This window comes from Sorghum bicolor, chromosome 9 (genome assembly GCF_000003195.3).
Source record: "Sorghum bicolor cultivar BTx623 chromosome 9, Sorghum_bicolor_NCBIv3, whole genome shotgun sequence".
Classification (NCBI taxonomy): domain Eukaryota; kingdom Viridiplantae; phylum Streptophyta; class Magnoliopsida; order Poales; family Poaceae; genus Sorghum; species Sorghum bicolor.
In genome coordinates this window covers 54,439,605-54,460,966 of record NC_012878.2, presented here as the reverse complement: position 1 = coordinate 54,460,966, position 21,362 = coordinate 54,439,605, and the positions used below count along the sequence as shown (strand labels likewise).

General features: G+C 44.3%; 3 protein-coding genes and 1 non-coding gene across 4 annotated transcripts; 3 read left to right on the top strand and 1 right to left on the bottom strand.

Moving 5' to 3' along the window:
- On the top strand, window positions 5,130–7,458 carry LOC8080098 (putative rRNA methylase YtqB). The gene is made up of 6 exons (XM_002441312.2): window positions 5,130–5,689; window positions 5,777–5,840; window positions 6,106–6,301; window positions 6,491–6,564; window positions 6,719–6,874; window positions 7,149–7,458. The coding sequence occupies exons 1-6, from the start codon at window positions 5,485–5,487 to the stop codon at window positions 7,270–7,272; spliced, it is 819 nt and encodes a 272-aa protein (XP_002441357.1). The 5' UTR covers window positions 5,130–5,484; the 3' UTR covers window positions 7,273–7,458.
- Window positions 5,148–5,233, top strand: TRNAM-CAU. Its single transcript is given in 2 exon segments — window positions 5,148–5,185; window positions 5,198–5,233. It is a non-coding gene; the product is annotated as a tRNA-Met (tRNA).
- LOC8067490 (protein BREAST CANCER SUSCEPTIBILITY 1 homolog) lies at window positions 8,416–13,343 on the bottom strand. Its single transcript, XM_002440008.2, has 14 exons — window positions 13,158–13,343; window positions 12,949–13,002; window positions 12,791–12,861; window positions 12,433–12,546; window positions 11,767–12,224; window positions 11,569–11,667; window positions 10,499–11,467; window positions 10,279–10,379; window positions 9,995–10,181; window positions 9,789–9,889; window positions 9,592–9,700; window positions 9,337–9,502; window positions 9,105–9,223; window positions 8,416–8,940 (listed from the first exon to the last, which is right to left on the bottom strand). Exons 1-14 carry the CDS (start codon window positions 13,211–13,213, stop codon window positions 8,554–8,556), a joined length of 2,991 nt encoding a protein of 996 aa, XP_002440053.1. The 5' UTR covers window positions 13,214–13,343; the 3' UTR covers window positions 8,416–8,553.
- Window positions 18,613–20,756, top strand: LOC8067489 (tyrosine decarboxylase 1). Its single transcript, XM_002441311.2, has one exon. It carries the CDS (start codon window positions 18,749–18,751, stop codon window positions 20,333–20,335), a length of 1,587 nt encoding a protein of 528 aa, XP_002441356.1. The 5' UTR covers window positions 18,613–18,748; the 3' UTR covers window positions 20,336–20,756.

Below are 21,362 nucleotides of genomic sequence, written 5' to 3'. Positions count from 1 at the left end.
GAAGATGATTATATTATATAGGAGTATGAGGCAGTGAGGCATGGGAAATGGAGTAGAGATGATTGTATTCAGAAAAAAGAAGAGAGCTGCAACTTCTGGTTCTCTGACATACTAAGAAATTAACCGAGGTTGTTTCACAGTTCTCAAGAGCCTATTTATATCCTTCTCATTGATAGAAATAGAGATTTTGGTGAAAAAATACTCTTCAACAACTTTTCTAATTAGATCTCCAAATATATGGCCCTTCCTGGGCTTTGGTGCGTTGGTGGTCTCGGGACAAGGCCATGAGCTCCCTACGTGCTTTGGTGGCTCCAAAGGTAGACATCGAGATTCAGATTGGACTTTGCTGGGCCATCAGTTGTTGCACGGTGACGACAAAGACAGTAGAATAGTGGTTGGACAACGAACTACAGTAACAGCTGCCAAATTGGTCAGAGACGTAGTGCAAGCATACCGGGTCCAACTTTTATCAACCTCTTATATCTGTCTCAGTCCTGTGTCTTCGGATATAAGCTGGTGGGACTTGCTCAAAAGCAACCATCTCTGCATTATCAGTGATACTAATTCTTTCCCTCAAACTCTGATGTGATTGATGCCTCAATGGGGAGTTGGGGACACAGCAGGATGGTTCAACCGTTCAAGAGTTAGGGAACTTAATTAATTCTCTGATTTTAGATGTTGGTGAGCAGTGCTTTGATTGCTGCAAATCATGAAACTTGATCGACAGTTCAATAATTCCGATTCCATTGATGGTCTGCATATTTCTAGCATAGCATGTGATGCCATTTCGTGGTATCTGCATGCATTGTCTAGTGGGCCTACAGTCAATTTCTGCTTGCATTGTCTAGTTTTTGCTAAAGAGTTAGTACGTCCATTGTCAATCCATCAAGGCTGGTATCCCTGTTCTCGCTTCAGTAATGCAAATCTCCATGCAGTACTTCTTTTTAACAGACATGACTATTTCCACAGTGGTAAGCTGTGGGCTTAGGATATGATGGACATTTGGACATGATTATTTACTGAAATTTTGCAATTGTGCAGGGTTGAATTATAGTATTTAAGTTTCATATTTGGTTGAACACCATGATGTATCCTTGTCTGTTCACCATGGATTCATTGTAAGGCCTGGAGGAACAGTGGAATGTTAATGCGGACACTATAGGAAATGGCAATATTTGCACCGCCTAAAAGCAGTAAAGATTTGGTTCTCAGGTGAGAAGATTTTTCTGAAGAAACATGTTGCCTCATAAAGTTCCTAAAATGTGATTAGTCATTTAGGACACAATGAACCATATTTATTTACAAATAACAAGAATAATGGCTCTGAGTTGCTATGTTGCAATCTTCCTTCATTGCTTGCAGGATCAAAAAAAGGTCTCTGCACTTGTCCTACAACCTATACAATCCACTATTACTTTACATGCATTTTAGAAGCTGCAAACAGCAACCTGCTGAATAACTCCTGCAGATGGTGCCACACAACTTGCATAGATACATGGCGATTCCATGGTGCTTAGGAATGCCTTCTCTACCTCCGAAGAGACACTTCTTCTGAGCAAGCACATGGCGTACTCCATGGTTGAAGCATCACAAGGGAGCGTGATCCGCCCATCACTCGTGAAGCCAAACTCCTCCTGGGACATACGCAGGAGCTCCTCAAAGACCCTGTTTCCAAGGTATGCCAGTGGCACCTCGAACCGCCTCTCGTCGGCTGTGTACACCACACAGTGGCCTTTGACCGCCACAGAGGAGCAGCACTCGTCAGATTCCTTTGCCGCCCCCCTAGTGAGGCGCTTCCTTCCAAGTGATGTCATCCTCTGCCAGTTCTTGGCCAGCCGAGCCATCATCTTGGCACTTGTCATGATGACTTCTTCCTTTCGTCTCTTGGTCTGGAAATTGGTGAGCTCTTGGTTGAGTTTAGAATGCTTTGTTTGTGAAGCTGCAAGTGATGGTGTTTGGAGGATACTAGACCATGAATATATATATGAAGGGAAGAGCTGGGAACCCAGTCAGCTGGGATGATTGGCAAGGGACTAGACTATGAACATGCCATGTGCGTATGCTTTGGATCAGATTTTGATGGCGGTATGGGACCAAGTGTTTGGCATGTGCTGGAGCCTAGAGCCAATCGTGGTGCACTTTCATTGCTTGGATTGGGCACCATCTAGGCATCCATGCTGAGCGGTTTAGCATGCAAGTAACACGAGGACCCCATGTTAATTGGAATCAAGGTGAAGTGAGAGGGACAGACTAGTTTGGCTAGCAGTCAGTGCAATCAGCGCAATCAGATATTGAGTGGTTTAGCTGTCGTGTAATGCAGCACCACTGGCTGCTACTGCAAACAACTGGAGTAGCATGTCTCTGATACCTTCTCCTAGATGGCCTCACCTTGAGCATCGTAGACATAGTTGATACATCAAGGTACTGCCCAGTGTTTTGCTGCTTAACGTAGAGACCATGCTGGGTCTATTCATCAGGAGTTTCAGAAGTTAAACCAGGTATTGTACTTCCCACTGAATATACAGACAAGGGACCATGGACTGAATGTTTCAGTCAAGATATGCTCCTAAAGTGCAAATAATTTTGAGAGTAACACTCTGGCTACACAGGAGCAAGTTGCCTGAATTGAAGACCAATAGTGTGTATTGATAGCAAGTTGACAATTTGATACCATAGCTGCTCCTGCGAAAATAAGAGCTTCCGTTCGTAAAATTGTAAATGTCGACTGATTCGCAGGCATGGGCGAATTAGTTGTTCCAATCCGAAGCATAAACAAAGACAGGGGTAATCTTTCGAAAAAGAAGCTTTTCTTTCTAGTAAGCCTCTAAGGTTTGGGGAGCATGGCTTAGTGCTTTGAGGAAGCAGCGACGAAATTTTATTCACATGAGATGTTGGTAATCTAGTGGACAGCCAATTGAAGTTATGTGAAGCTGTCAATCAGATTTTTTTTGAACCGCTGAAGCTGAACACATTTAATCTGGTAGTCTAAACTGTGTTATGGGCATGAACAACTGTCAGATCCTAACAGATGTCAATCTAGATGCTGATCCAATTCAGATGCTCAACACAACAGGACATACAAACTGGCAAGAAAAGTAATAGATGCATTACGCAATCAGACAGGTCCTGACACATTGGCCCCAAATTACATGTGGTCCTCATGTCATATGGCGTGCCGCATGCTTCTTGGTCACCACTCCACACGCACACAACATGTCGGTATGGCAGCACATTTTGATGCCTTAGTCTTATAAAGTATGCGTTTTTTCCTTGCAGCACTGCATGTTCTGAGCTTATGACCTTGTCTCTTGCCAGCTCAATGATTTAGAGAAGTCCCGACCTATAAATTCATCATCTTAGCGCCAGCATTTTTTTCACCATTCCATTAGCAAGCTGCAAGCTTAGCATCACACCATACCTTGCTGAACATCACTTGAAACGAGCCTTCAACTTCCAATGGAAACAGCCATGACCATGATCAGTGCCAAGAGAGTAGTCCAGATGGCGAAGAAGTGGCAAAGAATGGCAGCCCTCGCGAGGAAAAGGCTCACGCCACCGTCGATGTCGGATGAAGAAACCGAAGGATCCTGCTGCACATCAACGGTGTCGATGGCCAGCAAGGGCCATTGCGTCGTGTACTCAGCTGACGGCAGGCGGTTCGAGGTCCCGCTGGCGTACCTTGGCACGGCCATCTTCGGAGAGCTCCTTCGGATGTCCCAGGAGGAATTTGGGTTCACCGGCGGAGTCGACGGCAAGAGGATCACCCTGCCCTGCGACGCGGCAGTGATGGAATATGTGATGTGTTTGCTCAGGAGAGGAGCCTCGGAGGAGGTTGAGACGGCGTTCCTGAGCTCCATGGCGAGGTCTTGCCGGAATAGAAATGGCTTGGTACAATCCATGGGATTTGGCCAAAGAAGTTGCTGTTACTAGCGTTGTGAAGATTAGCATTTAGTATAGTGCATGTCAGCTAGCTTTGATACTTTGTTTGGCTTGCATGGTGTAGATGTAGATAGTTATTTATTATATATGAGAAGCACGGTAAATGGAGTGGAGATGATTATTCAGGAGGGAAAAAAAAAAGATGCAACTTCTGGCTCTTTGATGTACTAAGAAATTAACTGAGGCTGTTTCTCTAACTAGAGCTCATGTGTTCTCACCCTTGTTTTAAAGTCTAATTGTGATTTGCCTTGTTTATTTAACTTTGTGATTTCGTCTCATTTTTTTCAAATGGATGCAAAGTTTACCACTGTTCCATTTAGAGGTAACATTATAAACGCAGGAAAGTTTCTTCCAACTTATTTTGGTCCATGTACCTCATATCCAGGTAGGCAGGTATCTTCCATTTACTGATGTGTGAACTCTTGACCCTTCTTTCATGCACATGATTGTCGTTGCATGGAAGTTACAATCCTATGGGAACTAAAATGCAGGAAAGTTTCTGTTATGGTTTTTTATGCAACAAAGAAAAATGCAATACTTTCAAAAGAGAGAGATAAAAAGTTTCCAGAGGAACAACTTAATGCTAGTTTTCCTACAAAATTTGTATGGTTATATGCTACAGTCCATTCATATAATAGTTACATCTTGATACATGCTACACCATTAATGCAGGGTCCATCTCATTTTTCTCACAAAATATCTTGGAGCCCATGTCATGGCTGAAGTTTGCAACCTACTCCCTCCATCCTAAATTATAAGAAATTCTAAGAATCTTGGAAAGTGAAAGTATTTTAAGTTTGGCCAAATTTATATGATAAAATAATAATATTTATGATATTAACTAATTATTATTAGGTTCTTCATTAATTATATTTTCATAGTTAAAAATTTATGATGTTACAAATCTTTATAATTTTTTCTATAATTTTGGTCAAATTTAAAAAATTTTGACTCTTTAAGATTCTTAGAATGTCTTATAATTTGGGTTGGAGGAAGTACTTGTTTTTCTACTCCTCTCTTCTCTTCATCTCAGCACATATTTGATGTGATAACTTATACATTTATTTTGTGTAACATTATTATACTTGCACTAGTCGAAACCGCTCATTACAAAGCAAAAGGGAAAAAAACTCGCCTTTATCCTACTCATTGTTGTTTCCTTGTTTGTGCACTGCCTTATAGAGCTTTATCTGTACAGGTATCACAACGGGGTGGTGGCGCAGTTGGCTAGCGCGTAGGTCTCATAGCTATTTGAGTGATCCTGAGGTCGAGAGTTCGAGCCTCTCTCACCCCAAATCTATTTGGCCGAACCGATGATGAAATGCTCAGTGACACATGGGTCGTCACGACTTGTCATCCTCGCAGATGAATACGAGCACCTCTGAGTTTCGCCCAATTTTTTTTTTCTCCTTTTCCCCCCCTCCGGCCTCGCAGCTCGTAGACAAACTGGTCCGTTGATTTCTGATCCAGCGAGCGTTGCCAATTTCCAATCGCAGAGGACGTTGCCAATCCGTCGCCGTCGCGGACTCGCAGCTGCCCGCAGCGATGCCGCTGCCGCCGCTGCTGCACCCTCCACTGTCGCTGCGCCTTCACCTTCTCCTCCGCTCCCAATCCCTAACCCCTCTCCTCAGGCGAGGATCCAGCTGCGATGCGCCGCCCCTTTGCGGGACCAGGAGGTACATCTCCGTTCGCGCCTCCGTTGCACAGCTCGGCGCCGCGGGCGTCGGCACGGCGCAGCCACCTGAACTTGGTTGGGGTTCTTTTTTTTTCTGTTTTTTCTTCACGTCGGCGTTGGTCGGCGAATTTGCTGAAGTTGTGGAGTGCGTTTCCGTCGCAGGGGTGGAGGAGGCGGTGGTGGGCTTCGTCGCCGGTAAGAGGAAGGCCACCGAGGTAGCCCACGCGTAGGTACTAATCCCCATTGTTGATTTAAGTGTTAAAATGTGTATCCTGTAAACTTATCTTCCAACGCTGAAATTAGTAGCATGGAATTCTTCTGAAGCTAGGTAAATAGACACCTAGAACATTTTTAGCCCTATGTTTACTGAGCTGCAGGTAAATCGTTCAGTTGCATGTAGATACAGTAACTCAAGTGAGATGTGTAAGAGGAACTATCTCCATGTTTCTCTGATGGGCGATAGCTAATTTTGTGTGTGTGTTTATGGTTAGGGTGTGGAGAAATATTGTTCAAAAAGGGGATACGGTGGTTGATGCCACATGCGGGAATGGCAATGACACGCTCGCTCTGCTTAAGATGGTGGCTGATGAAACAGCGCAAGGACGTGTTTATGGGATGGACATTCAAGATTCCGCAATAGAGAGTACTTCCTCTTTTCTGAAAATGTCCGTGGATGATGACCATCAGGTGGGGATTTGAACTATGAAGTCTGTACCTAATTTCCCCTGAAGAAGGAAACAAAAAAAAATGATTAAAATAACAAGAAGACTTTCAGATTTGGCCTTAGTATTTAGAGACAGAGGATACTTGTCTTCTCACTAAATATTTGATATTTTTGTATTTGTGAGTTGTGACCATCTTTGTTTTATGTGGCAGCGAGGACTAGTAAAACTATTTCCTATATGTCATAGTAGAATGGAAGAAATTGTTCCCAAAGATGCTCCTGTCAGGTGATCAAGGCCTTCCTAAGTTCATTGCTATTTGAAAATTTCAGCTCATTTAGAATACTATAATTCAACAAAACAATTTCTGGAAAAGTGGAAATGTCAATTCAAGTAGTAACAATCCTAGACTTGCTGATTCACTGTGACACATTCGTTCTAGGCTTGTTGCTTTCAACTTGGGATACCTTCCAGGAGGAGATAAAACTGTAATCACAGTGCCTAGGACAACTGAGCTAGCATTGCAAGCTGCCAGCAAACTTCTCAGTTCTGGGGGACTCATAAGTGTTCTTGTCTACATTGGGCATCCAGGTGGAAGGTAAACAACAATTGCAAACATTGTACCCATGTGCTTTAATATTGTTCGTTTATTTGTCACCAAAACATTTGTGTACTAACAACTCTAGATTCTGGACAAGGAATGCATTTCTTTTATAATATAAATAAATAAATAAATAGAACTATTTGCTGTTTGTTCTGCATGATCTGACTTGCCAGCACAGGCTTGTTGTTTAACAGAACACTGAATTATGGCCAAATATCACTTAAAAGTGGGCCGTGGGCTTATTAATTTTCTTCTTTCTGATCCATAGGGATGAACTCGATGTTGTTGAATCATTTGCATCAAGCCTTCCTGTGGACACCTGGGCGACCTGCAAACTTCAAATGCTCAATAGGCCAATTGCTCCAGTACTCATACTTCTGAACAAGAAATGATGACAGTTTTGATAGACACAGTGATGGGATTTTTGGGCATTGATTGAGTTTTTAGGCCTTGTTTAGTTGGGGAAAAAATTTGGGTTTGGCTACTGTAACACTTTCGTTTGTATTTGACAATTGTTGTCCAATCATGGACTAACTTAGATCAAAAGATTCGTCTCGCAAATTATAGGTAAACTGTGCAGTTAGTTATTATTTATATTTATATTTATATTTAATGCTTCATGCATGTGCTCAAAGATTCGATGTGATGGGGAATCTTGAAAAAATTAGCAAATTTTGGGAACTAAACAAGGCCTTAGTGATGACACTTGCCGATGGAGCTCAATACCGTGACATATTAAGGCCTTGTTTAGTTCCCAAAATTTTTGAGGTTTTGACATTGTAGTACTTTCGTTTTTATTTGACAAACATTGTCCAATCATGGAGTAATTAGACTCAAAAGATACATCTTGTGATTTACAGACAAACTGTGCAATTAGTTTTTGTTTTTATCTATATTTAATACTCCATGCATGTGCCGCAGGATTTGATGTGACGGGGAATCTTGAAAAGTTTTTGGCTTTTGGGGTGAACTAAGGCCTTGTTTAGTTCTCAAATTTTTTCAAGATTTCCTGTCACATCGAATCTTGCGACACATGCATGAAGCATTGAATATAGATAAAAAAAAGATAACTAATTGCACAGTTTATCTGTAATTTGCGAGACGAATCTTTTAAGCCTAGTTAGTCTATAATAAATAATAATTATCAAATAAAGCCGAAAGTGCTACAGTAGCGAAATCCAAAATTTTTCGCGAACTAAACAAGGCCTAAGGATGCAAATTTCAGCTTGACATCGGCTGTACTTTGGCCAAGTCTGCTACATGGGGGTATATTACTAGCCAGCTAGCTGCATGACATTCACAAGCTTTGATTGGCAGCTGCAGTGTAACTTATCATAATTTTAGTACCACTCATGTGTTGCACTTATTCATGACTTGTATAATTCTCCACTTGGTTGGAATTACAATTTTCATCTAGTGACAGGGGGCTTGCTGCTTCGTAGATGTGTTGCATGAGCTCCATACAAATTCCCGTATATAATTAGCTGCAGAAGCATGTCTTTTGAATTCAGTTGCGGTCAACATGTATAACAACCTGATACGAAGTGAGACAGTGTGGCACTGCTTTTTTAAATTAAAACAGATGGTTAACTATGGTATTGATGAAATCTGGCGTTTTCATCAAGATAAAATATCTTTCTAATACATAGACTATTTTCTATCCATTACTCAATCTACCGTGCATGCAAGCACACATGTAGGGCAGCATGGAAGGCTCCCTTAAAGGGTTGAACCTTGCAAGCTGCTATGGAGTCAATAATCCATGCGCTGCTCACAACTTTGCCACCAGAGGCACAGGCCAGAGCTTGAGCATCAACTTGACTATGATTAGTATTGATGCCAGCCCTTGATCCTGGTTTTGCCTTGTCTTGGTTCTCAATGCTGTAGACGATGAGGATGAAGGAGCTGTCGTCAAGCAACTTCTGCTGATTTCTTGACACAGGCTTCCTCTGCAGGACAGTTCCACCGGCTGCAACCACAAGGTCTTGCAGGTAGCCCCTGTAGGACTTGGAGTAATCTCCATGGAGATAGAACTGAAAGCCGTCGAATAATTTAGGTTGCTGCAGAATAAGGAAAAAATGTTATTACTATAAACTATCCCTGCAAATATTCATGCTCATGCTAACAATGTCCTTAACATAGCATTATACTAATATTGTAGACAGTGACAATGTAGAAAATGAGACGACTAGATGGAGTACATAACAATGGCAAATACTCTTACCTTGTTGATAACTCTTTGTCTACCTAATCTGGGACCCTCAGCAGTCCCATGTACATCAGTGGAAACTTCAAATTTCAGTTCATCAACTGGTTCCATAAGTTCCATGCATGTTTTAACCCCTGTGAAATAAAGTCAGTGTTTAGCAACAAAGCAGCAATTTGTCAAGTGCAAACTGTTCTGCACAGATGTAATGAATTAGTGATCATTCCAGCAGGTAATAAAATAGACTTACAGTCAATGGAGATAACCCATTTGCCATTCAGGATTGCCATCAGAAACTTCAGTGTGCGCTTGCAAGCACCAGACATGTCGGTTGATGCAATAACATGGGTAACATTAGGACTCCAACTTGTTGAGATAGGCACACCAGCTAGTTTTCCAAATTCTGATACAATACCCTGAAGGATTTGTCCATTTTATTTCAGTCGAAATGCACATGAAACAAGTATAATAAAGACTATCAGGAAACTAAGGAACTAGAAAACACCTTTTCTGCAGCAGAAAGGGCTGAACAGCAGAGAACCCATTTCTCTGGTGATCCAGATGGCCATGTCCATTTATTACCATGACATTGACTAGTGTTTACTTGAGATGGCCTGTAAAACGGTTATGTTACAGTAAATATCCATATCTTCATCAACCTTAGATTTTTAAACTAACATGCCGTAAACACTAGAAAAATACCCTTTTGGTGCTAGTTTCCTATGCGACTTCTTTTTCAACCCAGAAGTTTCTCTTGGCAACTTTGAAGATTGGTGCAAAGGGCATAGCATCACAAAGTTTTCCTGTCAGCAAAAGAAAAGAGAAAAGTCAGAAATAAGGTGACAGTGCTGGACGCAAAACATCAAGAAGCTAGTTGAAAACACTAGTGCAACATGATATGAACTTACATTATCCCATCTACATTCTGGGATTAATTTAGCACAGGTGAAATGGAAGCTTTTTCGACAACTCGTCTCAAAGCATCCAAGCGCAGCACCTTTAATTCCACAGCAAGCACATTTGATTCTTTTACTTCTAGCAAGCTCATTTGTAAGGTTAAAGACAGAGTCATCTTCAAAGTAGACATCAGGAGCCCTGTGGTGGAAGAAAAATCATATGCATGAATTAGCTAGGGATACTGAAAATTAAAGTTTCTTCCAATATAAAATTCTATTAGAAAGGTGCAGCATACCACTCCAGACAGTTTTTGTGGCAATGTACTACACTGGCCCCTCCATCAAATGCTGCAGGTACTTGCTTTCCATTATGGTAGTGAACCATCTCTCCAGATCCCTTCAGAACAAAAAGGAAAATTTGGTTATTTTATTCCATTAGTTAAAGGAAGGATGTGTAACTTTAAGGCAAAGACTTTTTGCAAACCAACTTGTCTGTGTGTGTGCAATTGCGCATACCTCTGTGATCTCATCAGACTGGCAGAAAGCACAGGAAAGCTTAGAAGCTTTACCCTCACATTTCTTCAGGACAGCATTGCGTGCAGTGCATGATCTGATAGTTCCTGAGTAATCTTGTTGTTCAATAGATTTCGCACTACCATTCTTAACAGAGACATTCCTTACTGAAGGAACTGTGCGTATGGCCTCATTTAATGGGCACCTCCCAGGTAAAATGCTTGGTGTATTTGGACCAATGTTAAATTGGTCCCTCCCAGGTAAAATGCTTGGTGTATTTGGACTAATGTTTGATACAATGTTTTTTTTACTTCTACCGTCCAAGGGTTTATGTTGGGTGCAGCCTTTTGTGAGGCTGTGAAGCTGAAACAATTCTATTTCATTTTCAGCCTCTGAAAGAATTCTTATCTTTTCAGCTACAGCACCATCAGAGATTCTTCTTATCCGCTTCCCTCTTTGTTCAGATTTATTCTCTGCAGTCTTCACTGCACTATCCCCTGCTATTTCAAGTTTTCTTCGACTGTTTGTACCCTTTTTGGGGATCCTTTCTGAAAGCTGGTTCTCAGGTACTTCATTGCCCAAACCACCTGCTTGAGGGGAAAATGTATTCATAGATTTATCACTAGAGAAGACAGCTCTAGTGTTGCTGCCAGAGACCATGTTTCCTCCATTTGAAGTATTTCTCTCTTTTTTACTATTGTCCTTTTGCCATGGCTTTGCAACAATACTTTCTGGGATATTTGCAACTTGGTGCTCAGCATCAGATCCTCTTGTACATAGTTTGCCACAACTGGGCAGTTTTGAATTCTTTCTTTTCCTAGGTCTTGCTAACTTTTTCTTCTTAACTTCCTCGGCATTGAGAGGCTGAGCTACATTACTTTCAAGGTCTAACTTATCAAATGAACCACCAAGATTCATATCTTCATCATCATCCACCTCTGTGATTTGATCTAGAATATTCTTCAATTTACCCTGAACAAACAAAACAGCTGAGTCAAATACATGTATATATTCAGATTGTAAAGATTGGAGAACTGGAAATATAAAGCCTCTGTCTCAGTTAACCAAAATACCTGACTTTTCAGTGGGGTAGAACGCAGCTCAGGGGAGCAAGGTCTTTGGCTCCATTCAAAGATTTCACTGTCGAATATTTCTGAAACCTCAGCTTTGCTCTGCAACACATGTAACCAAATGGTAAGCACAACAGTTGAACCAGGAAACCAAAAAAAAAAACGGGGGAATAAAAGGAAAACATGTTCTGAGTAACTTACATTAGGAGTCATATCATTAGACCTTTCGTCATCAGAATCTTTGATATCACTAAAGGTAGGCGCATTGTGACGCAAGGGTGTGTCCAATGATGGTGGTTCACTCAAAGTTTCAGCAGTGCCACCTTCATTTTCCTCTTCTTCCCTCAGCCAGAAAAAAGGTGACAATGAAGGGCTTTCTGGTATATCAGAATTCAGGGTTTTATCTTTATCCTCTTCATTAACATCACCATTCTGCTTACTTTTTTGCTCATCAGACTTCATAACCTTCTTGGGCCTTATTGGTGTCTCAGATTCAGGGAATGGTGTAACGTGTATTCTTTTGTTCTTGGAGATTGAAGGTTTTGCAGTAGAGCAAGATGCAGAAGTTTTAGTAGCTTTGGGTGTATTCTTTTTATTCCTGGATGCTGGCTTCTTTTTATTTGACCTTTTAGGCTTCCCAGCACTGTTCCCACCACACTCTGATCCATTTCAAGTAAAAGTAAGACAGTAAGTCTAATACTATCATTCATTTTCTCTGAAATTCGATTGGAAAAGAACTTAAACAGTAACTATGCTCAAATAGACTCAACATATGTGGTACAAAGACAAAGATGCAGAACAGCCAGTGTAACTAAATCTTGCTCATGTGCCACGAAACAGAAAGAGAAACTAAATATTTCTAGTTACCTGCAACTTTGGGTGCAGGAGTCAGCTGTGTTGACACAATACTAGTGCCTGCTGCAGCTTCCATGCTTTTGAAAACAGACACCAAATTGTCCATGTGAGGGGCTGGCCGTATTTCTGCCAGTAAAACACCATGATATTTAGTGGTTTTTACACAAGCATTTCAACTTCCATCAAAATTAGATAATGCTGGATTTTATCGGAAATGACATACACCAAATGGAGACTGACAGGTCATTATGGTGCAGATTTCATTGTGGGGATTTGGAATTTCTTCAGTTAATTTAAGCATGTTAATCTCTAAAAAAATTAAAGGTGTGCAAATTCAGATATGCCAAAAAATGACTACTAACGAACTAACCTCTCCGGTGGAACGGGACCTTGCATACGGGGCAGCAGGAGGCAGATTTCATCGACTCCGTCAGGCAGGCGCTGCAACAAGAGACATATGAGACCAAATTGAATAAGCTTATCGGCCGCAACTAGATCCACCGGGGAGGAACGAGGGATGGGACTCACTTGCAGAAGATGTGATTGCAGGTGATGGACACCGCCGAAGTGAACAGGCTCAAACTGCCGAAACCAAGAAATATTTAAGCTAATACAGCAGCAAATCGCAAGTCTCATCAAAATATCACGAACTGTTAGATACACGAACAAAAGAAGAGGAATCCAATCCAAGAAAGAAAGAAAAGGGGGAAGCGGGCAGAGCAGCGCGGCGGCGTTACCAGATGGGGCACTTGAGCTCCCGGCCCATCCTCTCGAGGCTCCCCACGTCCGCCATCTCGATCTCTCCACCTCGCTCCGGATCTCTCGACGACTCTTGTCTTCCTTTGCGGCTTCGAAGATTTCTGATCTGATCTCGGGTCTAGATTCTAGAGGACGAAAGAAGAGGATTTGGGGGGAATGGTATTTATCTTGGCGGGAGCTTTCCCTCCAAAGTTTTCGTTCAAATTTTGGTGCTCCTTCTTTCTTTCGCAAGTTGGCGGGTTGGCGGAATCGCGGGCGCGTCTGTGGGCCGCGGGCCGCGTCCACTAAACGTAGCGTTGGATGTAGGGATCAGGTGAGACAGGGATGGCATTGACCTATTTTGCAAATAGTCCATTTTTCCTCTCTCAATTTTTGTCAAAATCTGTTTTTTCTCTATAAACTTTAAAATTGGGTAAACACCTCTCTCAATTTTTGAAACCATACATTTTACCTTCTTGGCCGGTTATAAGCAATTAAAGGTCATTTTGTCTTTTTTTTCTTTTTATTTATTTCATTAGAGTCTTTGAAAAATTATAGCAAATCACAAAAAATCAAAAAATAGAAAATCTAATTTTGTTAAACTCCACATGAGTATACACAGTGAAGTATGCTTTAGTATAAGTTTTTACTGTAGATTTTGATTTATTCTTTTCTGTAATTAATTCGAATAATTCATAACTACAGTTTCTACGATTTAATTGTGGTAAATTTTTTATGATGGCTTAATTATTGTATGCTTCTATTGTGGTAAGAATTTCATAATTATTGGATAATGTCTAACTTAGTTATAAATTTATTTAGATTTAACCAATATAAACCCTAAATAATTATATAACTAAGTTATAAATGATCCATTAAGTATAAAATTTTAATTACATCTCAATCATATAATAATTTAGCCAACAAAAATATTTTACCACAGTTGGACTATAGAAACTGCAGTTATAAAATATTCAAAATAATTATAGAAAAAGAACAGATCAAAATCTACAACAAAATAATTATACTAAAACATATTATATTATATGTTCATTATGTAAATCTACTCACATGGATCTTTTATTTTATGATTTTTCTATGATTTACTATGACTTTATAAAAGATTTAGTCAAAATAAATAAATAAATAAATAAATAAAACAAAACTATCTTTAAACCCGCTTATAATCGGGGTAGAGAGATAGAACGCACGGTTTTAAAAGTTGAGAGATATGGTTTGTCTGATTTTAAAGCTTTAAATAAAAGACAGACTTTCATAAAAGTTGAGGGAAAAAAATTAAACTTTTTCCACCTATTTTTAGTCGGTTTGATTTGGAGTCATTGAGGGAACAGGGGCAACCCACGTGGGACGGGTACAGAGGCGGGGTGGCACTCCAAGCTCGGCCAGGTGAGGCGGCGCTCTAGGGTGTGTTTGGTTGGGTGGCCAACTCCTGACCTGGTTTTCTGTAGCCAAGATGGACTTGTTTAGTTACCTGTAAATGGGATGGGGCCTGGCTCCGAGGAGCCAACCGTACACCCTTAGCCTGGCCAAGAAAGAACCAGGGTGTCGGTCGTTTTTCTAGAGCCAGGCTTAGCCAGGCGCAGATTAGCGTTCGCTTCACCTCCGGTCTTGCTCTTGCCTCCCTCCGGTGCTCCTTCGCTCACCTCTGCTCCTCCCAAGTCAGGCGATCCTCCCCGCACCGTCTTCGGCGGTCCTCCCCACTCGCGTCAGCTCGCCTCTTCCACCTCGCGCCGCTTCAACTGCCCTCTAGCGACCAGAATCGACATGGATGGCGGCGAGCACGAAGCAGAGTTCTCATGGCCTGTGATCCCAATGACACTTGATCTGGTAAACTCAAACAGGTGGACGCGACCGACGAGGTCCTGGGCGGGTGCTGCCGTCTCCATGACAAGCCTCCATGGTGCTCAGTCCGACGAACTCAAGCGGGCAGGTGCGGACGGCAAGGGCCCTTGCGATCGTGGCCTGCAAAGTCTGGGGCGGGTGTGGCCGTCTCCACTGACAAGGCTGCACGAGTGCGATCAGCGAGGTTCTTAGCTTTCTCCCACTGCACCGGTCTCCTCTGCTCTCTCTGCTCCACTGGAGGAAGCACGACCGTAGCAGATGGTCAAGTACATGAGCATGGAGGTCAAGTGCAAGATGTGGGACGAGTTTGACCGCTTGCTGCTGAGTATGGCCTCATCAAGTTCTACTACCGGAGCCTCTTGAGGGTGCATAGGTACAGGTCCAAGGTTGAGATGGATGCAATTTGTAATTGAAATTGAGTGAACGATTTTGAGGCAAGGAAGCTAGCTAGGTGATCTGCTTATCAAGTTCTGCTTCTTTTCTAAGATGCAATTGAGATTCAGAGGGAGATTTTGAGGAAGGGTTCTGCTCGTACCAAGTTCTGCTTCTTTTCTGATAGATGTGTTGAAGGAAAGGGGTGCGAGGATTTGTTCTTGCTTAGCAAATGAGATTAGAAGGTCTTGGTTGTTGGGGTATGTGCAAAACCAAGGCTTAGGGCTGCTCAGAGTAATGCATTCAGATTAGCGGCAGAGGAGATCAGTGCGGTGCTCAGCGAGTATGCCTATGACTTGTTCAACAAAATTCTTCGAAGGGTAACCTTACTCGTTGGAAGAAAAGGTGATTGTATCAAAACAAATCAGTCAGTCAAACACACTTGAAGGCTAGCTAGGCTTAGACATTGTAGACAAACAAACAACAAGGATTGACTTGGTGGGAGCAGGCTAGAGCTGTCCAGGCTAGGATTCTAGCCAAGCTAAAAATTAGCCAGAAAACCAAACACACCCCTATAGACTTCAACGTGGCTGAGCGTGGCGATGCTGCAGGCTTCGGTGGCGGCACTCCAGGCTTTAGGCTGCGACCGTGGCACTACTCTAGGCTTTAGGCTGCGATTGTGGCACTACTCCAGGCTTTAGTGAGTTTTAGGTGCAAGTCATCAACGTGACCTGAGTATTCTGTATTTTTTTATTTACTTTAGGATTTAATAACATATCTTTCTATGGTGTATGACGTGCTCATCAATAATGATAATTTTGCCAATCTCAAGATATATTGGCTCGATTTTTGTGGTGTTCATAGGAGTACAGTGTATGTGTTTAGGTTTATAGGAATGAGCGTGCGTTTATATGTATATGACTGTCTGTATCTATGCTGTGATTTAAAAAAAAGGCACAATGATTTTGAATTATTAGTTTATGCAAATGGAGTACTCATATATAAAAGTTTGTATGCACAAGTATCGGTGTGTTTAAATAGTGGGCCAAGTCATTTAGCAGCTTCCTCCTTGAATAGCAAATAGGGGCTTGTACATAGGAGCAAGTAGTTCCATCCTCTATAAACAATTGGAGATAGTGGCAGTTGTAGCGAGAGATTTAAAATCTCGATAAGTACAAAGAGAAATATAATACAATGAATTTTTAAGATAAGGTATCGGCACTGGAGCACGTGTCTTAGTAACAGCGACGATGATAGGTAGCCTAATATAATACCAACCTTGAGTATGTGGCAATGCGTTTCTTTACGCATGACCATTTATTACAATAATATTGCAAGTTACAAGTCGGATTTGTTTTCTAAGCATTTATAGTAAGTTAGTTTTATTCTTTTTTAGGACAAAGCAAACAGAAAAATATGTTTTTTTTTGTGTGTACAAAAGAACCATTTTGGGTATCAGGAGAGGCATAACCCAAATTTGAATATTCTCTCTTCTTGATACCTATTTGCAGAGAGTGTTGTCTTTTAGGTCTTGTTGTTGGAGAAGACTAAAAATAGGTATGAAACTTTTTACCTGTAGCGCTACCCAAAGGACAAATGAGTATTGTATTTTGGGTAACAATTGTTGGAGATAGTCTTATATGTGGTTCTTTTATAGTGTAATTAAATAAATTATATAAAAAAATAAGAAAATAAATTATATATTTAGTTTATTAAATTACATTAGAGAAAAACTATAGGTATTCATTTGAAGAGTCATCTTCATCCGCGGCATGGGAGTGGCGGTGACGGCGGAAGTTGTACATGCCAGGGTATGGAGTGGTATCGGCTAGAGCTGCAAGGGAACGCCGCCGGTAGGAGCTGCTGCAAGTGTCATGGTGTGGGACGGTGCTGGCCAGGGCTACAGTTGTCAGCCGGTAGGGTGCGCTCGCGCATAGTGGCGGAGCTAGAGCAAATTTAAGAGAAGTGTAGTTGCCTTGTGGGTGTGTACACTTTTACTATAAGGATGTAAATATGATGAAAATTTAGATATATGCATCCGCCCATGCTCGTGCAGCCGGAGCCGCTGAAAGAGCATCTAGAACCCTAATTGGATTTTGACGTTTTGATGAAGGGTCTAATGAGATTTGTTGAGTATGGACAGATTGAAATCAAAGGAAATGTAATATGAGAACACCAGCTCGGATTCATGAAGACTTTATCTCTCTATATATATTTCCCAAAACCAGAACAAAGCCAGCAAGCAAAATGACCTATTTTGTGTTGCACCCGCGGAACCTCCGCAGTTTTTTGCGCGGGAGCTTCGTGTTGCTCGGACGCGCCGCCAGACGTTGTGGTGATGCGACATGCGAGTCGTCTGGTACCACTGGTACTACATGCATGATGCAACGGGGAGCCCCGTGGCTCTTGCATGAACCACAGAACCAGTTGTCAACGACGATACACGGCAGACGGCAACAAATCAAACAGCCTCGTATAAACGTGCGTGCATGCATATCACGCTAGCTATAGTTGGACACGTTACGCACGTGTGCTACATTATTATTAGACACGGCCGCCAGCAGGCACAACGACCCTTGACCCCATCGCAGAGACGGATCATTGGCTATCTTTCATACCCTACCCTTCTTCCTGCTGCTTCCTCGGTTGAAGGCTATAAATATTGTTTTATTGTTTTAAAGACTTATTTTAAGTTTGCGTTCCCAAATAGTCTCACAGCCTAAGCACCTTGCCCGGCCCGGTAGCCTAGGTCGTCGACTCGTCGTCGTACTCACACTCCTCCGCCTCGCTCCGGCCACCTCATCTGCCACCACACCCGGCTCTGGCGTCATCAGCCACGCAACTCGAAGCACCTCACCCCTGTCCCGGTAATTTGAGCTGGTTGGCTGCACGAATCTTCACGATGGATTTCTACGGCTAGGGCCTTGTTTACTTCTAAAAAATTTTACAAAATAGAAATAGTAATACTTTCGTTTGTATTTGACAAATATTGTATAATTATAGACTAACTAGGCTCAAAAGATTCGTCTCGTCAATTCCGATCAAACTATGCAATTAGTTTTAATTTTTATCTATATTTAATACTCTATGCATACGTCTAAAGATTCGATGTGACGGAGAATCTTAAAAATTTTGCAAAATTTTTAAGAACTAAACAAGACCTAGGATAGGCCGAGTGGCTACACATACACGTGGGAAAATGAAAAGTCCACTCTCGAAGGCCTATATAATTAACTCGCCACGCTGTTCCCTACCAATCTAAAACTTGGCCATCCTGACCCGAGCCGACACTACTACTACCAGTACCACCACAGCCAACGGCGGCACCACCCCAGCTGCCCCCGTCGCCATTGCCATGCCTTCGCTTCCTCATCCGCTACTGGATGCCGACGAGTTCCGCAGGCAGGGACGCCTAGTCGTGGACTTCATCGCGGACTACTACGCGCGCATCGACGAGTACCCCGTGCGCCCGGCCGTCGCTCCGGGGTTCCTGGCCCGGCAGCTTCCCGAGACAGCGCCGGCGCGGCCGGAGCCCGACGCGCTCGCCGCGGCGCTGCGCGACGTCCGCGACCTCATCCTGCCCGGCGTAACGCACTGGCAGAGCCCGCGTCACTTCGCGCACTTCGCGGCCACGGCCAGCAACGTGGGCGCCCTCGGCGAGGCCCTCGCCGCGGGGCTTAACATTAACCCGTTCACGTGGGCCGCCTCGCCGGCCGCCACCGAGCTCGAGGTCGTCGTCACCGACTGGCTCGGCAAGGCGTTGCACCTCCCGGAGAGCCTGCTGTTCTCCGGAGGCGGCGGGGGCACGCTGCTGGGGACGTCATGCGAGGCCATGCTCTGCACCATCGTCGCCGCCAGAGACCGGAAGCTCGCCGAGGTAGGTGAGGAGCGGATGGGGGACCTCGTGGTCTACTGCTCCGACCAGACCCACTTCTCCTTCCAGAAGGCCGCACGCATCGCCGGCATTCGCCGGGGGAACTGCCGCGAGATACCGACGTCCATGGAGGCCGGCTTCACTCTCTCGCCCAAGGCGCTGGCCGCGGCGGTGCGCGCCGACGAGGCCGCGGGCAGGGTCCCGCTGTTCCTGTGCGCGACCGTGGGGACCACCCCGACGGCGGCGGTCGACCCTGTCCGCGAGCTGTGCGCCGCCGTGGCGGGGCGCGGCGTGTGGGTGCACGTGGACGCGGCCTACGCGGGCGCCGCGAGCGTGTGCCCGGAGCTCCGCCACGCCGTCGCGGGCGTTGAGCGCGTGGACTCTTTCAGCACGAACCCGCACAAGTGGCTCCTCGCCAACATGGACTGCTGCGCTCTCTGGGTGCGGCGTCCGGCGGCGCTGACGGCCGCGCTCGGCACCGACCACGACGTGATCCTCAAGGACCCGTCGGCGCAGGCGGCGCAGGAGGGCGGCGCGGTGGTGGACTACAAGGACTGGCAGGTCGCGCTGAGCCGCCGGTTCCGCGCGCTGAAGCTGTGGCTCGTGCTCCGCTGCCACGGCGTGGAAGGCCTGCGCGGCCTCGTGCGCGCCCACGTGCGCATGGCCGCCGCGTTCGAGGCCATGGTGCGCACCGACGCGCGGTTCGAGGTGCCCGTGCCGAGGCAGTTCGCGCTGGTGTGCTTCCGGCTGCGCGCCGCCGCGGTGCTCGTCGTCGGGGAGAAACGCGCCCGCGACGGCGACGACGAGGTGGTGACGGCTGGGAATGAGCTCAACCGGAGGCTCCTCGAGGCGGTGAACGCGACGGGGCGCGTGTACATGAGCTCCGCCGTGGTCGGCGGCACCTACATTCTGCGCTGCGCCATCGGCAACTCGCTCACCGAGGAGCGGCACGTCCGGGAGGCGTGGAGCGTGGTGCAAGAGCAGGCCACCGCTATCTTGGCTGCCGCGAGGAGGCCGACGGCGCGCACGAATCGGCGGACGGTTCGCCGTGCCCACGCTGCGTTGTGATTGTGACACAGAGGCCGATGTGCCGAGATCCCAGCCTCTTTCTTTTGGGTAGACGGACGATCGAGGACGATCTCCTCATCATGTCGAAAAAAAAAACATCAACCTTCAGTGGATGTATAAATATGGCGGTAACCTGGCACAAGGCCAAGCGGGTGGTGTAGGCGATGTGTCAGTTTGGAAGAAACTATTTTTCGGCTGGAGAGTTTTGCATGCTGTAGTATCATGCAAGGGTGTCAAGGGCAAAATAAACTTTACTGGATATCAAACCCCTCCTGTTCGCAGGCCATCGAGCAAAGGAAATTTGGCAGCGGCTGGGAGTTTGGAATAGAATTCAGAGAGTCTTGGGTAGTGATAGATCGGGCTCTGTCTCTGTGCTAGTTGCTGACCTGATCAATATATGCAGACCAATTGAGAAGCTAAATGGAGTGGGTCTCGCTGAATTAATTTTAACGGGTGGATGGTATACTTGGTGGGACAGAAGGAAATTTGTCCGCGTAGAGAGTTTATCCATCATTTGGCGAGATCAGCTATTTCAATCGCTACCCCGGCGACGAATTATCATAGAGTTGCACAGAGGACTGTCAGACAGAGGGAAGGTGGAAGAAGCTACCGGATGGGAAATTGATGATAAATGTCAATGGAAGCTTCAGAGATGTTGATAGTAGAGGAGGCACATGGGCGGTAATTAGAGATTCTAATGGCTCTTTCATAGCAGGCTCATGTACATACATGGAGCACGTTGTCGATGCCCCAACAGCGCAGAGGCAATGCATTCAAGGAGGGGTTACGGCTAGCTCATCACATAGGCTGCAATGGATTCATTATACAATCTAATTGTGTAGAGGTTGTTCATACTAAGGCTGGGAGTCTCTTCATCAACAGCAGGTGCTCCGATCTACGATGATTGTTTCCTTTTATGACTAATTTTTTATGCAATACTGATCGAGAAGTGTGACCGGGAAGCTAAAAATGTGGCACATGAATTCTCTAGAGTAGCTTTATCTTCAAAAGAATATGGCATTGTATT